At 45.8% G+C, this 17,981-nt stretch overlaps 1 protein-coding gene across 1 annotated transcript; it reads left to right on the forward strand.

The window, feature by feature from the left end:
- Positions 1 to 574: 574 nt before the first annotated feature.
- Positions 575 to 17,137, forward strand: LOC137417239 (5-taurinomethyluridine-[tRNA] synthase subunit MTO1, mitochondrial). The gene is given in 16 exon segments (XM_078773561.1): positions 575 to 775; positions 1,053 to 1,155; positions 4,791 to 4,967; positions 5,262 to 5,461; positions 5,938 to 6,055; positions 6,451 to 6,589; positions 6,591 to 6,619; positions 10,372 to 10,477; positions 10,822 to 10,941; positions 13,415 to 13,605; positions 13,701 to 13,831; positions 14,327 to 14,521; positions 14,634 to 14,839; positions 14,924 to 15,042; positions 15,964 to 16,121; positions 16,301 to 17,137. Coding segments are annotated over 16 exon segments (2,295 nt in total). The 3' UTR covers positions 16,403 to 17,137.
- The last annotated feature ends 844 nt before the right edge of the window (positions 17,138 to 17,981 follow it).

The following is a 17,981-nucleotide window of genomic DNA, read 5'->3' on the forward strand; positions in this document are numbered from 1 at the left end:
GTCAGATATCACGCTGTTATTTGTTGACTGGTCACAGAACAAGATTATTCAGCCTCTTCTCATGTTTGTACAAAATTGTATTCATCTATGAATGGTATGTTTTTAATTTCAGTGACAGACTGTTTGCTTTGTTGCATGACCTTGTATTCACTTGCCTATCAGTGAACCTTTTTGGTATTTTTTTAAATAAAAAAATATTTTATATTGAACAAAATATGTTGCTTTGTTATTGCACGGAAGCTCATATGACAAACTTGAGATCGACAAACGGAACTTTAATAAATACAAAACTGGTAAACATGTACATGCACAATAATCAAATGCAATACAGCTGTTCCTCTGTGCTTTGAATTGCCTCGTTCTAATCTTCCTTCTCTTCCAAGCTCCATGTTAGACATTCAGGAAGCAGTTCACACAAAAAGAATGATTGGCATTTTTCCACAACAGAATTCACATACAGTGCATTGAAAGGAATATTTTCCACAACATGTAATGACTTGCTTGTGAAAACGCACAAATCTGCAACTTGCAATTCATTGACTAACATCTGGAGTTGCACCTGTGTGTAATAAGGATGGGACTCTTTGAGAGTGCCATCAACATCCAGACAGAACTGTTGATCATTTATTGCGGCCTCAAGCGTAGAGACATCTCTGTGTTTGTCAGGGCATTTTATTTCAAGCACCCTTGGTTGGCAGCAATCACATGTCACAATCCCATCCGCAGACGCTCCAATATATGGCCGGTCCTTATCCAGAAGCAGCCCACAGAGTCGGTAACTAATGTTCTTGTGCTGAGCCCCTGACTTTGTGCAGACATAAGCGTCCCTCGCTTTTGGCTAATCCCCATTTTATAGCAGGCACTTTCTCTAGATTTCTCGAATCATAGCCCATGATTCTTTTCACAGGCAGACCAGGTGCAGTCGTTGACTTCCTTGTGAAAACTTCATGTGCAATACTCGCAGTAATGCGACCCCTCCTCTGCTCCGACCAGAGAGGACACACACAGCCTGACCCCTGGTAACTTTCTCCAGTTGTGCAATCTGGTCACAGGTTATTGAGGTCAACCTGCAATATAGCTGGTCACACTCTGCCTGGAGATCAGACTGTGACCAAGAGGAATACTCCTCCCTGTACAGTGAGGTTAGGGGCTCAGGTAGATACATCTCGTCTTCCTCTTCAGTAGCGGAGTCTGTCTCTTCAGCGTCCAGTTTTGGAATGAGGCTAAAAATGCTGCATTTGGACAGACAGCTTTAGGATCTTTTAGCATATCCAAATCAGGGAGTGTTTGTCTGGGCTGGCATACAACAGTTTTGACTTCTTTCTGGCGGTTACGTTTGAGCAAATCCTTGCAGTTGACCACAAACTTGGGGTTCAACTGAAAAAATATGTACAAACAAATAGTACGAGGGTCAAACAAACTGTGATCAAAATACAACAATATAAAATAATCTCTGAAACACGAATGTTTTAAAATATTGGACAGGTACCTTTTCTCTGAATGTCTTGTTCCACTGACATGCTTCACTTGTGCAAGACGACTGTGTTAATCCCAGCCTCACTGCGGCTTCTATTTTGAAAAGCACTGCAGCGACTTGGCTGCAAACTTCTACCAACCTGGAGTGGGCACACAATAACATCATTCTTTGTTTAATCAAAACACAAAAATATTGCACAATGTATGTAATTGACAAACTTCAAAAAGCAATATTTATCACTCACCCAGCCATACATGTACAATGTGCACAGTAGACAGAAGCTACCTTCTTCCCCACACACACCCAGGCCTCATGAGGTTTGTTGTTGAGACGCTGTGATGGTATGACTTTGCCTTTGATAAAGCAGAATGGTACATCATTCCCGATCGCATGATACCACAGTGGCTTCACATGACCACTTAAAAAAAAATTGTATGCCTCTAGTGACCTGAATGGCTTCAGTGACTCCCTTGTGTATATACCCGGTGTGTCGATCAAGTACGTGTACACGTCGCCGTAGTTCAAATCTGGCCAGCAAGATGGATTGTTTTGCCATCCTTTCAATGCAAATGGATCCGGAAGAATATCCTCACCATTCCTATAACTCAACTTCGATTTGTACCGAGATTTTGCAACAGTGTCAAGACTATTAAAATACTCCGAAACGATCACATGTGTGTCGAGCGACGCCATTGTGCAAAACAAAAACACTGCGCCTTTGCCAACCAGGCTGCTGCGCATGCGCGGATATGGTGGGTTTGTGTATAAACAGCGGCGTACCGCCAACGCCTCTTCTTCTTCCCCTCTGGCATGTACGTAATATGGCGAGTTACAGTTCAAAGCCTCAAAGTGAGCGAGTCCTCAAATCCTCAAAGTGCTATCGCAAAGAAGTTTTTTTTTTTTTTTTTTTGTATACAGAGTCGAGGCTTGTGGAAGAGCTAACATTTATCAAACAAACAAATCAAACAAACAAGCAAACAAAGTATATAAAAAGGGGAGCGGTCGACAAGATGGGGAGAGAAGGGGAGGAGGCACACAAACACAACATTTGAGAGTAGGGACATCGGGAGATGTGTGGGAGGGAGAAGGCCTGGGGGGATGCAGGATAGGTATAAAACGCAAGGACACCAAGGACTTCCAGGAAAGAAGACAAAAGTCACCTCAAAAAAGTGGATTTGGGGTGAAATTAGCGGGGGTAGAAAAGATCAAGGTTTTGGATTGTGGAAGATAAGAGATGGTGGTGAACAGCCGTTTTAAAGACCTGGAGGGTGGAGTGGGATTGAAGAGAGTGAGGGAGTTTGTTCCAGAGGCGGGAGAAAAGAGGAATGAAGGAGTGAAGGTGAGTTCTCTCCACAAGTCCTTTTAGATGCGCTCCAACAAGTGCTCACAATGCGCTCGCCCCCTCAAGTCCAGTCCTTTCGATATGCGCTTGCTGTAAAAGTCCTCTCCCAACAAGTCCTCTCTCTGCGAGTCCTGTTCAAGGGCTTTGTGCAGCGACTTATATAGGCACGCCCCACGAACCTTCTCGAACTTCCCAGACGCGCCTCACCACGCCCTCTCACGCCATGCCGCTAGAGCCCTGATTGGCTGGTGGCTCTTACCGTCATTGCCTCTGACACTCTGCCTCGACTCCGCCCCGACCTCAATGCCGGCCCCCCCTTTTTAGGCCGACCTCGTGTTACTCGACTGGTGGACAGCCAATGCTTAACAAACTGAGCGGGCAGCCAAATGGGGCGCAGGATGGATTCTGCCCATCGAAGTGGAATTGGAGGGTGAATGCAAAATGAACGGGACCTCATCTCATGTCTTTACACAACGCAGATATTAATAGGGGAAATGGCCTATACTTACACATACTATGACATAACTAATACTACAAGTGGGCCTACGTGTTGCTTGTGGAACTAACTATGAGGGGCAAACCTTTAGCATTTATTGAAGTCATATGTACAATCTCAAAAACCGCAGCAATATATATATATATTTAATTTTAAAGCAAAATCGAGAGCACTTAGGTGGAATTTGTTTTGAAAGCCATTAACTAGACCTACTGGCCGATGTATATTCCAAGTTTCAATGTATAGTCCTTGAGATATGAGCGCCAACACATTTTGGACGGATGGACGGACACCAACGTCATTTCGAGGGTTTTCTAAATATAACAAGAATACATAAACGGACGTTGCTGAAATTTGAAACATATTACCTAAACGTACAAAGCATTTACTTATGAAATTTGCAGCCAATTTCGTCCAGTAGAAGCTGAGAAACGCATCTTCAGTCCCCATGTAAAAGGTGCATGCAGAGAACCGATCCCTTATATAAAGGGGGGGGGGGGGGGGGGGGTGCTTTGCACCTCCCTTTGATTTGCAATTTACTTTGATCACCAACATTGACACCAATATAAATTTTTATTACTGACCCTAGGCATCAAAAAGCTACAATCCTACATATAGCAAACAAACAGTTTAAAGTGGAGCATCTTGCCGCCATTGGAGCATTTAAATTGAGTCAGATGTGGCAATAAGTGTGAATTGTTGCTCCAACTAGCGGCTCCATGATAGACGACGCCATTTTCCGCCTTCATCCCTACCCCGTTTGGAATTCTGTGCGGGCATGGGCAACTTGCTCGTGAGGTAAATTACTCATAGCTTTCAAATTCGGTAATGATTCGCGCCCAGAATAGCAGCACAATTTCGGGTGCATAATAACTCTGCTACTGCTGCGGATCACACCGCCAGGGACTATAACACAGATCTAAAAATATGACTAACTTTATGGATAATGCAGCTCTCGTGTAATTCTGTATAACACAGAGTACCTAATGTGACAATTCATGTTCGTCAGGAAAATGTTTCGTTGGATCGTCTGAGTGGCTTTCGATCCCTTTCAGTATCTTCCCGGGCCCCTTATGTGTCTTCCGGTCCTTTTTGGTTCCTTCCGGTGATTATACACTCCCACGTAAAATTCCGAGACGCTTCTAAAATTTCATGCTTGCGAATAAAGTGAATTTCAGCTTTTAGTGAATGTTATGTGTATAATGACTTTGACATGGGAGCAAATTTATTTTAAAGCAAAGTAGCGCGAAGGTCGGTGTTGAGGCGATGAAGGCTACAAATAATAATTTATACTTTTAAATGAATTGGTTCATGAAATAAATAAATAACAATACGGTAACTAAAATGTTCCAGAATACTCGAAGTGTTGTATTAATTTTGTAATCTGACGTATTTGCTGTCACTTTCAGTTTCACGCAACCCTGGTGGTGGTTGCATGCTCTGGTCAAGGTGATGTGGTTGCTGCGGTGCGGCAGGTTGTCTTGTTGCCACGACTGGGCGACTCTGTGCTCCGAAACGGGGACTGGCAGGAGAACCCAGCGGGTTCGATGTGCTCGTTGTGGGTGGTGGACACGCAGGAACAGAGGCGGCTGCTGCGGCCGCCAGGATGGGTCTGCGCACTTTGCTTCTCACCCACAAACTCAGCACCATTGGTGAGGATCGAAATATATTTATAACATGCGAATATGCAGGGAATCCACCGCCACCAACACAACAACCGTACACGCCGACCCACTGCCCGTGCGTATGTAATAAGTAGATGGCCCATTGTGATGCGAAATCTGGACCAAAGGGTCGTCGTGTTGTTTCCCTTCATGATCAAGAATTCAAGGTGTGTGTGTGTGTGTGTGTGTGTGTGTGTGTGTGTGTGTGTGTGTGTGTGTGTGTGTGTGTGTGTGTGTGTGTGTGTGTGTGTGTGTGTGTGTGTGTGTGTGTGTGTATAGCAGGTGAGATGTCCTGCAATCCTTCATGGGGTCGTGTGGGTAAAGGTTATCTGGTCAGGGAGATCGATGCCCTTGGCGGTCTGTGCGGCCGGGCCGCGGATCGTGCGGGCATAAACTTCCGTGTTCTGAACCGGAGAAAAGGCCCTGCCGTTTGGGGACTTCGTGCTCAGGTGGACCGTGAGCTCTACCGGCAGTTCATACAGGTATTTGTAATGTGATCCTTCGTCAGAAGCTCTTCATTGTTACCTCCGCCACCATAGGTTATGTTTTCACCCCTGTCTGTCTGTGAGCAGGATATCTCAAAAAGTTGTGGACAGATTCAGATGAAACTTTGTGGACATGTTAGTTGTTCGACAAGGACGAAATGATTCGATTTTGGTGAAGATCCGAACCCGGATACTATATATATATTTAATTCCTTAAGTGATTCGTCACAATTGAGAGACTGCACTAAAAACGGTATATTGTATGATACATCAACAAGTTATGGACGAGTTATGACCGAAAGCATCGATTTGGAACATTCTCGCCGGAATGTTAAAATTAGCTCCGCATCATTTTATGTTCTCTCTCTCTCTCTCTCTCTCTCTCCCTCTCTCTCTCTCTCTCTCTCTCTCTCTCTGTCTCTGTCTCTGTCTCTGTGTCTCTCTCTTTTTTACCTCACTTGTAGTTGTACCAGGCAGAATTACGTGGCACTCCCAATTTGTGGTTGAGGGAAGGTGCGGTGGACGATCTGATCATCGGACCCCCAGACCCTTCGTTTCCTGGAGTGTCGGCAGTGAAGGGAGTCCTATTGGGTACTGTGAAGCAGTTTGCTCTTTGTGGAAATGTTCATACCTTGATCTGGCCTGCACGTGGGTGCAAGTCTCCGCTACGTGGAGGACTCTTGGATTTCCCGAGGGCAATTTGCAACAAGCACTAATAATGCTGCCAGCACTGCCCACCACATCCTCTTCACTGAATATAACATGACATCAGCAAAAGCAAAACACATGACATGACACTTGCATGATAACGTGACACATGCAAGAGACAATCATGTTGCGTCTTCACCATGTGATATCATCATTTTCTTTGATTCTTCGTCTCTCCGTTTTACATCGTGAAAGCAGTGAAATTGTTACAAAACCAACACTTAACCCTTCCCTTCCTCTAAAGCCCTTGCTCTCCTGCTCTCTTTTTATCCCTGCAGAGTCTGGGTACCAGGTGGAAGCAAAAACTGTTGTCCTCACGGCTGGGACCTTCCTCAGGGGGGAGCTCCTGATTGGCGAAGAGCGGAGGTCGGGTGGACGACTTGGTGACCCCTCTTCTCTCGCACTCTCTCGCTGCACATGGTTTCACTCGGAAACGCCTTAAAACAGGTACTGGATCACGTGACGTTAGAAGCATCACTCGAGGGTCGTGAGAGAGACACAGGTGATGCTCGTAGTTTTTCCTTACAATGTTTTATTCCCTCTCTAGTTAGTCAAACAGCTTTGCTTTTCTTTACTCTCCTTGTCCTTTTTGTTGGGGTTCATTTCCCATGAATGTTCGTTTCCCATGAATCGTACACTTTTCAAAATCCAATCTCACCCCTCCCCTCCAAATCCTCCCCATCACCCATCCCTTTCAAATCTCCCCCCTTGCCCCTTCCCTCCCCTCCCTCCTAAACTCCCCCCACACCCCTCCCCTCCGAGACTCTCCCTCGCTCCTCCCCTCCTAGACTCCCCTCTCACCCCTCCTCCTCAAAGCATCCTCCCTGCTTCTTCCTCCTTCCAACTTTCACCTTCATCTCCCCAAACCTTCTGCTTTGCTCTTGCCCCTCCTCAAATAACACCTCACTGTGCCTCACCCAATCTCCATCAAACCTTTTGTCCGCCCCATTCTTCCCTTTCTCCAAGCTATTCTGAAATCTCTGACACACCTTCAACAGCTCTCCCTACCTCTTCCTCCTCTTCCACATCTTACCCTACCCCTCCCCCCCCCTGTTCTGGACCCGATGCTCCCCCTCCCCCTTCCTCTTCATTAACGGTATGGACCTCAAACATCCGGGGCCTTCACTCAAACTTGACTGACCTCTCCATACAGGTTGCTTCTGACAAACCAGATGTGATCTGCTTAACAGAAACTTTCCTCCTTCATGATGTCTCTGATGCCTTGGTATCTCTCCCAGGTTACTCCCTCCTCTGGTATGATAGACCTGAGCCTCGTCCTGGAGGTGGGGTTGCTATCTTTATAAAAAACTCTCTTCCTCACTCGCCCTCCACTGCCCTCTCTCCACCTCACCCCCAGGAATACCTTTGGCTATGGCTTCCCCTTCGCTCCCACCTTTTGTTCATATGTGTGTTGTACCGTCCACCAATCAGCGATGACTCCATCTACATCTCACTGTCTGATAATATGGACCAACTTCTATCTACCCATCCCAACTCTCTCTTCCTCATATGTGGTGATTTCAATTGTCACCATGCCAGTTGGCTGGGTGTGGGTACCTCTCTCACCAGCCATGGCTTTTCAGCAAAGGACTTCTGCGACTCACTGGGACTGACACAATCTGTCAATTTCCCGACCCGGATCTCAGTCAACGGAGCATCTTCTCTTCTGGATTTGGTTATGACAAACTTCCCTGAAAATGTCTGCTGCTCTTCTTCTGCTCCAATCGGCTCATCTGATCATGTGCTTGTCAAAGTGGACATCTCTCTGACCATTCTCAGAGAGCCTCCTCAGCGTCGACGAGTCTGGCATTTCACTCAGGCCAACTGGCACGGTCTTCAAGCAGCCATCAATCATCTGGACTGGTCTCCCATCTCTACCGCCTCTGACATCAACTCATCCTGGGAATTCTTTCAAAGTAAATTGCTCTCTCTCATGCACAGATTTATACCATCTCGTCTTCAGTTGTCATACCCTTCCTCCCGTCCATGGTACACGGAATCTTGTGGTGAGGCTGTTGCCCTGAAACAACTTGCTTTCGTCTCCTGGAAAGCAAATCCAACGGAAGGAAATCTCATTTCCTTTCACAAAGCCCGAAACAAGTGTGTGTCCACCCTCAGGAGAGCCAGGAAACAATATCTCACCATTCTCAAGACCGAACTCTCTTATCTGTCTCCCTCTTCCAAATCCTGGTGGCGTCTGGTCAAATCTGTTTCTTGTGTTTGTTCCCCCTCCATCCCCTCCCTCACCTCAAATGGCTTAACGGCTTACTCCGCATGTGAAAAAGCTGAATGCCTCAACTCTGTGTTTGCCTCTAAATCTTGTGTCCCAAACCCATCCCTCTCTGTACCCACCGTACCCAGTCGTACCCAGCTGCTCCTGGACTCTGTGTCCTTTCCTCCTGACAAGGTGGAAAAGTTTCTGTCAACCCTCGACTCTGATTCTGCAACTGGTCCTGACGGCATCAGCCCACGGGTCCTAAAATCATGTTCTTCTGCTCTTTCACTCCCTCTTTCTGTTCTCTTCACCCTCTCTTTTGCTCAAGGTCATCTGCCATCTGCTTGGAAATCAGCCAACATCACCGCTTTGCACAAAAAAGGTGCAAAAACAGATCCCAGCAACTACAGACCAATCAGCCTTCTCCCAATTATCAGCAAAGTCATGGAATCCATCATTGCTTCAGATATGAAATCTTTCCTCTTCTCCAATGGCTTGATCTCTGATCATCAATTTGGTTTCAGACCTGGTCACTCTACTCTGGACATGCTGCTTCTGCTTTCTCAACAATGGATGGAGGTCCTCAAAGCCAAACAGGAAATTAGAGCTGTCTCCATTGACATTTCACGTGCCTTTGATACGGTCTGGCACCCTGCTCTGCTCTCCAAACTCTCCTCCTTTGGTATCCATGGAAATCTCCACGCATGGCTGGCGGACTTCCTCTCTGGTCGTAGTCAACGTGTGGCCCTGAATGGGTTTCTCTCATCTCCTCTTCCTGTTCAGGCTGGAGTTCCCCAAGGTAGTGTTCTGGGCCCTGTGCTTTTTCTGGTCTTCATCAATGATCTCTCTGACTCTCTTGAAAATCCTCTCTATCTCTTTGCTGACGACTCTACTCTCTGTCGCTCCATTCCTCATCCCTCAGATCGGCAGTCTGCAGCCTCCTCACTCTCTGTAGACCTGGACAAAATCACAGACTGGTCAAACAAGTGGAACATGTCTTTCAATCCTGACAAATCTCACACTCTTACAATGTCTCTCCGAAAGGACCGACTGGACAACCCTCCCATCTACTTTCTCAACAATCCTCTCCAAGAAGTTCTGTCGCTCAAGCTTTTGGGTCTCACTATCTGCCATGATCTTTCTTGGGAAAACCACATTTCCAAGCTGGCCTCCAAAGCCAGTCGCCGACTGGGCATCCTCCGTCGTGCGAAGTCCTTCCTTGGCACACCTGAGCTCCTCACCACATACAAGGCTTTCATCCGCAGCTCAATGGAATACTGTTCCCCCCTCTGGGCTGGTGCTCCTGCCTCACACCTTGCTCGGCTTCACGCTGTTGAGGCCAAAGCTTTCAGAATCATTGGAATCTCCTGCGATGTAGTCAACGCCGAGGGCCTTTCACTCACTCACCGCAGGCAGGTTGGTGGTCTTTCTGTCTTCTACCGACTCCTCTCTGGCCTTGCTCCCCCAGCTCTCTCTGTGCTCTGTCCCCCCAATATTCCTTCAGGTCGCACAAGATCTGCCTGCAACCCTCTTCTGGTTAAACTGCCAAAGTCTAGGCTCTCTGCTCACCTTCACTCTTTCATTCCCCTTTTCTCCCGCCTCTGGAACAAACTCCCCCACTCCCTTCAATCCCACTCCTCCCTCCAGGTCTTTAAAACAGCTGTTCACCACCATCTCTTATCTTCCCCCATCGAAAACCTTGATCTTTTCTACCCCCGGTAATTCACCCCAGAGTCCTTGCAGTGTTCATATGTTTTAATCCTCTCCCACCTCCCCCCAAGTCCTCCCGATGTCCCTGCTCTCAAATGTTGTGTTTGTGTCCTTCCCCCACTTCCCCCTCTCTTTTGTGTCCTTCCCCCTCTCTCCCCATCTTGTCTGCCGCTCCCCTTGTTTTTTGTGTTTTGTGTGTCGGTTTGTCTTTTTGTGTGATTAATGTTAGCTCTTTCACGAGCCTCGATCTTGTATACAAAAAAAAAAAAAAAAGGGACGCCTCCCAGAATTTCTAAGAACTCTGTGGACTTCTCTGTGCTGAAACTGGTCCCTCCAGATGACCCACCAACTCCGTTCTCTTTTATGAATGACAGTTTATATCAAGGTTCGTAATGACCTCGTTGACGCTCCCGTTTTGAGTATTTAGCCCACGAGGCTGATCTCATTTACGTGTGTAATACATGACAGTAATGTCTCGCGATCGCCTTATAATTTGTGGAATACAGCAGACTTCCTTAATAATGAAGTTTTAAAAGTGATTTACTACACTTGTACAAGCTCCTCCATGAGTATTAAAGACTACAAGCTTTATATTCATCACACGGAGCTTGAACCTAACGACCTTAAATTACTGACCTTCAGGCTCTTTGTTGTGCAAAGTATATAAACAAATGTGTAAAGTTTTTTTTTTTTTGATACTTTATCTGCGGAACTTTGTCTGTCCCATTCAGCCTGCAGACCAAATCCACTGCTATCTAACCAACACAACTTCGGAATCGGAACGTGTCGTACGTGATAACCTGTCACTCTCGGCGCATGTAGTGGGAAATGTACAGGGTCCAAGGTGGGTTTATACCCGACATGGTATTGTCCTTTTCAGAGTGACGCAGGAGCTCGCAATGATAAGAATATCACTTTTTTTTTTTTTAACTACTTGGGTTAAGGCTTGGAATAGAGCTGACACACACGCACACACACACACACACGCACACACGGACATACGGACGAGACAAACACTTAACACAGCCACTGAGCTTGGGGGAAGTGGTGTCACTAACATCTCGTCCCTGGATACTCTGGGTACCAGCGACGTCATAACAATGACACCACTTTTCTCACTGCACTCAGTGGGGAATTTCCTCCTCCCAATGGTGTTGGGCTAGTGGCTAGGGTGCCGGCTTAGGATCTCCTAGGATCCTGGGTTAGAATCTCGGTCGATCGCCGAATTAATGCCAGGGGGGTTGACTCAGCCTGTCATCCTTCCGAGGTCGCCAAATTGAGTACCAGTTCACTGGTAATTCCCTGTTTGTCGTTGAAGGCGGCAAAAAGGGTTGGCGTCAGGAAGGGCATCCGGCCGTAAAACATTGTTTCAAAAAGGGGACCAAAAAACAACAACTACCACGGTCCCCGAAAAGGCCAACCCCCGCTTTGCGGGGAAAAATGGCCTCTAAACGGTGGTTTTCAATGGATGCTAACCGATAGGGATTGTCCGTGGTCTATCCTTTCCAAGCAAGGAAGCAGCACGTACCATTTTTAAAGTATTTGGTATGACTTGAACCGGTCCAAACCGGATGGGTGATTTTTAGGAGAGACCATCTCCTTACTGGATGGCCCAGTTGGCTCTCTACAGCAGCTCATCCTCCTTTTTTCAGATGTTGTTTTGATCCTGGCAAGGTGTCAGTCACCCTCCCCACTAGCAAAGCCAGGGAGGGGTGTCAGTTTAGTCGCCGACAACCCGACCATGCGGCAGGTAGCACTGGGTACCATGTTACCAGTGGCGGTCCCAAAAGACTGACCTGACCTAAAATACTTGACAATCATACCAAAAGCTCGGTAAACTTCCTTTGAACATTCGAAGTAGAAGATCTCATTGATTGTGAAATTATATGTATTATGGGTAATCATTTGCTGGTATGTCTGTTAATAAATATATAATTTTTGCACCGTTTTGCTTCAGGAATTTAAATAATGGCATCTCATAACATAGATGTGGAATAGTGATCTTCAATAAAGACATACGAGCTCTTGTCTTGTTGCATTCATGTGGATGCAGCAAAATGTTCACAAAATCCACCAACAGAGTTTAAAGAAAATGTAATCCAGATCTGTCTTGTCTAACTTGCCATTTGTTCCTTGTCCTATTAATTGTATTGTGAATCCATCCCCATGTCTTTTTCAACGTACTTACCTGGTCATGTTGTATTGCTTTTGTCTTTGTGCTTGTCTTCGCTCAAGAGTCTTAAGTCTTGCACGTTATCTCGTTACCTCTGCCATTGCAGGTGGATGGAGGTTACGTTTTCACCCCTGTTTGTTTGTTTGTAAGCAGGATATCTCAAAAAGATGTGGACGGATGCCGCCAAAACTTGGTGGACATGTTGGGTGTCTGACAAGGACGAATTGACTAGATTTTGGTGAAGATCCGGATCTGAACATTTCTTAAGTGATTCTTCATTATTGGGAGATAGGGCCAAAAACGATATATAACACGGTATCTCAAGTTGTGGACGGATTATGACAAAACTAGGTGGATGAGTTGGTTAGATGACAAGAATAAGCCGATTCGATTTTTGTTCGGTGTACAGAAGCTTATGATTTATGGGAGCGAGACATGGGTAATGAACGTAGAGCAGCAACGAAGGCTGGAAAGGGTGGAAATGTGAATGGTTCGATGGATGTGCGGAGTATCGTTGAGAGAGAGGAAGACAAATGATGAATTGCGAAAGATGATGGGAATAGAGCCTGTGATTGATGCTGTGAAGAGGAACAGGTTGAGATGGTTTGGTCATGTGTTGAGGAAGGATGAAAGTGACTGGTTGAGAAGAGTGATGGAAATTAATGTAGAAGGAAGTAGAGGACGGGGAAGACCGAGAAAGACTTGGCTAAAGATGGTGGAAGAAGAAATGCGGGCAAGGGGGTTAACAAGGAGAGATGCAGAAAATAGGGCAAAATGGAGAAGATTGTCATGGGGACCGCAAGGCTAACCCCCGCTCTAGCAGGGAAAATGGCCTTAAAATGCATGTTGTTGTTGTTGTACAGAAGCATTTTTTTTTAACAATAAGTACGAGGTGCAAGGACGTGGAATTCACTGCACGTGATGTGCAACACATGCAGAGTGAAATTAGTATTCATTTATGTCCGTAAAAAAAGAAGTACTTAACATTAAAATTAATGAATGACTATTATTAGTAGCTCTGTTTTTGATACTTGCCTTGTGTTTCATTTCAAGTCTGTTGCTAACTTACTACATTAGTGCTGAACCTGTCCTTCATGGGAATTCTTATTCAACTCATTCTTTGCCATTGCTCCCCGATCCAAAGATACTGCCCCTACATTGAAGCCAAAGTCATTCGCTTCCCTGGACGGGAGCATCGCGTGTGGCTGGAACCAGAAGGTTTCTCATCTGAGATGGTGTACCCCCAGGGTCTCTCTGTGTCACTCCCTGCAGACTTGCAAGAAATTATGTTGAGGATCATGCCTGGTCTTGAACGCTGCCAGATGCTCCGTCCTGGTAATTGATTGTGATCGTTAAATGTAGACCAAAGAGTGCCAATTAGAGCTCATGATCTCAGTGCTGATGGTGGTGTGCCATGGTCGCTCCTGCAGGTTACGCAGTGCAGTACGACTGCTTGGATCCTCGGGAGTTGAGTCCGTCACTCGAGAGTCGCCGTCTTCAAAGGCTGTTCCTAGCTGGACAGATCAATGGGACCACAGGCGACGAGGAGGCAGCTGGACAGGTTTGGGAAGATTGAGGTGGACAGATTATGGCAGAATGGATGTTAAAACAAAAGTTTGAGCTGCCCTTTCTCTGTTTTCCAATGCCCCATATCTTTCTCCCTCTCTCTTTTTAGTCCCCTACCGGTGTACACCGGAGGGGACTATAGGTTTGCACTCCATCCCTCCATCTGTCAGTCCGTCAGTCCGTCACGCAAAGAACAGTTTTCCGGACTTTTTTTCTAAACTCTTAATGCTAATGATTTCAAACTTGGTACCTGGTTTCCTCACGATAAGTTACAGATCAAGTTCGAACTTCACGACGTTGCGATCATTTTTGACAAAGTTATGGCACTTTGAACTTTGGTAATTTCCCCCAACAGTTTTCCAGACAACAGACTGCCGGTAGGGGACATGTATTGCAGCGCAATACTCAGAATGCTTGCTCATTTATGCTTTTTTTTTTTAATACTTTTGTATTTTTGCATTCCTTACCCTCTATTATACCTTTATGCCAGGGCCTGCTGGCAGGGATAAATGCAGGCTTCTTGAGCCTGGGAAAGCCTATGATGGAGCTTGGTCGTGACGAAGCCTTTCTTGGTGTCATGGTGAGTGATATGCTCTCTGGGATATCTTCAGATGAGCCTTACCGCATGTTCACCTCTCGTGCTGAGTTCCGCCTCACCTTGCGGCCCTTCGTCTCACTGCCAAAGGTTAGTAATTATTAAGAATGTGTTTCAGGGTTAATGGCATTGTGTGACTATGTGTTAATTATGCATGGAAGCTTTTATTTGAAGATGACACGCAATTGATTTGGTGTGAAAGACATGGCAACCATGTACGGTATTGGGTTGTGCTGTAGGATGGGAACTAGGCTGTGTGGAGGAATCTCGCTGGCGCAAGGTACAGGAAACAGCCAGGGCTATGAATGATGGCAAACTTGCTCTGTGTTCCATCCGCGGCTCATCACCCCGCTGGGCAAGTGCTCTTCCTGACATTCAGATCAGTCTTCAACGCACCAACGTTCTCAGGTTGGTATATGTACGAAGCTTTTCCAAGAAAGTTGACCTCATTGCTTTTGGTTTTTAATCTTTCTGGCTTCTCTTCCATTGCAGTGCATTGGACATTCTACAGTACCCGGGAGTAACCATGGAGATGTTGGCAGCTCTTTACCCAGAAGCCCTTACAAAATATGCTGAATTGGTCGAAATTGCTAAGCGCCTGAAGATTGAGAGTATGTAATCATTGAATCACCTTCACCCATATGATTACATCTGGAAGTCCTAATGCAGTCAGCATCGGTATGCATTATTCGTTGCCGTGGCTGTTGGAGTTCTGCAGAATACTGAAAGGGAAAGGGTGAAGTTCAATTGACAAAAGGGTGAGATAGGATGAGGATAAGACATTCAAGGAAAAGGGTATTGGAATCGGGAGGTGGGGGAGAAATGGGAAAGGAGGATGTGATAAGGGAACAATAGGAGTGAAAGGGAGTTTATGAGTCGTATGAGGTTACAACAACACAACAACAGGCATTTTAAGGCCATCTTCCCTGCTAGAGGGGGGGGGGGGGGGTTAGCCTTGCAGTCCCCATGACAATCTTCTCCATTTTGCCCTATTTTCTGCATCTCCCCTTGTTAACCCCCTTGCCCGCATTTCTTCTTCCACCATCTTCAGCCAAGTCTTTCTCGGTCTTCCCCGTCCTCTACTTCCTTCTACATTCATTTCCATCACTCTTCTCAACCAGTCACTTTCATCCTTCCTCAACACATGACCAAACCATCTCAACCTGTTCCTCTTCACAGCATCAATCACAGGCTCTATTCCCATCATCTTTCGCAATTCATCATTTGTCTTCCTCTCTCTCAATGATACTCCGCACATCCGTCGAACCATTCGCATTTCCACCCTTTCCAGCCTTCGTTGCTGCTCTACGTTCATTACCCATGTCTCGCTCCCATAAATCATAACACTTCTGAGTATGATATTGAGTATATATGAGTCGTATGAGATATCAGGATGGAAACTTGTAGATAGATAGCCCATGATGCCCTGTGATAAACTGGGTCTTCAAATGTCAGCGTTTTGTCATGTGTAATACTGATTGGCTCGTCATACAGCTTATTCGTTGTGTTAAACCATTAATTTGCGTTACTAGGTGTGTACGCTTTCCCCATGGAGATGGAGCAGGAGGCAATGAAGGCGGTGAGAAATGAGGCCAACCTGCCCTTGCCCCTTGACCTGGACTATACCTCTCTGCCCATATCACTGTCCGCTGAGGTTCGGGAGAGGCTCGCCACCACGAGGCCTACCACGGTGGGTTTACATTGGATGTGGAGATTATTCTTCGAGATTCAATCGTCGTTTTCTGCTGATTTTGTGCTTTGGCACGAGGTTGAGTTGGCATGAGCTCACTGGGTCAAGGTTTGATTCATGTCTGCACTACTCCAAAGACTTGTCACTCCAGCCCTTTTTCCCCCTTTTATTATCCACAGATAGCGGCCGCAAGCCGAACACCTGGTGTAACTCCAGCTGCTATTGTTAACCTCCTGCGTTACGTCACACAAGAGAGACTGGAAAGATCTCGACTTCCATGAGCATCTCCTCATCCTCACCGTCTTATCATTAGATGATGGTAAAAAGGGGGGAAGTTAGGGGAGCGGTAGTGAGAGCTTTCAGGTGAATGAAGAAAAAACCGATGATGATGCAGTGGTGAGGATGTGAGGAGAAAAGGAGAAAAGGAGAAGGCTGTTTTATTTTTCTACATTATTTAAGGTTCATGGAAAGCTTTGTACATGAATTTCATATGGACCAAGGATATTAGGATATTAGTTTAAGAGTTTTTTTTTTTTTGTATACAAGATCGAGGTTCGTGTAAGAGGTAACATTAATCATAAAAAGATAAACTAACACATAAAACATAAGATAAAGGGAGCGGGAGACAAGATGGGGAGAGAGAGGGAAGCACACAAGTACAACATTTCAGAGCAGGGACATCTGGAGATCTGTGGGAGGAAGAGGGCTTGTGGGGAGGAGGCATGGGAAGGGGGGGGGGGGGGAATTAGAGCTAGAGCTCAGTTCATTAGAGCTCAGAGTTCATTGTACATTAGAGCATGCTCCCGGTTCATCATGCAGGAAACCAGTATCCTATGTGCACTAGGGACATTTTTCATGGACATCAATCCTGTGCTTGAAAGGCAATTCGAGTGAGCCGCTGTGCCCGATGTTGCCCTCGTGTATTTCATGCTTTGCGGCTGTATGCTTTGTAAACTAATAATAATGATGCAATAACTATCACTACACAATTATAAGGAAACGCATTGGTGCTTTCATGTTGTTGGTCCTTTTTTATTATTGCAATAACTCTGTAAATCATGCATGAGGGTGCGAATGTGTGTTGTGTTTTTGAAGCGTCTGTAATGATCTCGCAGTTAAAACCTCGTTTTGAAAATGAGATTGAGCGCTCTTCCAATTGCAGAGGGTTGGTGTTTGGAGGCCATGAAAGGAAACTTGTAAACCGATTTATATTATTTTTTTACGCTTCAGGTTTGTTCAGTTTCCCTTCATGTGAATGTCATTTTGCAAAGACGATCAACATTTGTAAATTTTGGAAAGAGGGAAAACCACGAGGATTTCAATTTGAGATGTCATTTATTCTGGGATCGGTCATTCGATTCATTTTGCTTCGTTCGGCGAGCTCTGACATCAGCCCACATGAACGTCATGGTAACGCATTGCACCTGGACTTGTATGATGTGTTGGGGTGACATGAAAACGGGCACTTGAGTTATCCGACTTGTCATAATTACCCGTGCCCGTAGCGCAAAGTGCGGTTAAGCAATCGGCTCGCTTGGTATGTCTGACAGTCAGTCAGTCATCAGTCTCAACAGTACTTTAGCTCTGAATTTGGCAAATTGTTTGAGTCTCGTCCTGAAAGCACATGGACAAAGAGGAGTAAGGTATTCGCTGCAGTCTGTGTGCTTGTCTGGCAGTCAAACACATGAATAACTCATGTAACATGTGAATTAAGGTGGTGTAAAAGTTGCTGCATCGACGACGGTAAACCTCCAAATAAACGTTGCTGTTTTTTTTTCCACAACCTGTAAAATTTTAATTTTATTACCTCCACCACCAAAGGTCGTTGGAGGTTGTGGTTTCACCCCTGTCTGTTTATGA

This window comes from Myxine glutinosa, chromosome 3, assembly GCF_964187855.1.
Source record: "Myxine glutinosa chromosome 3, kmMyxGlut1.1, whole genome shotgun sequence".
Lineage (NCBI taxonomy): Eukaryota > Metazoa > Chordata > Myxini > Myxiniformes > Myxinidae > Myxine > Myxine glutinosa.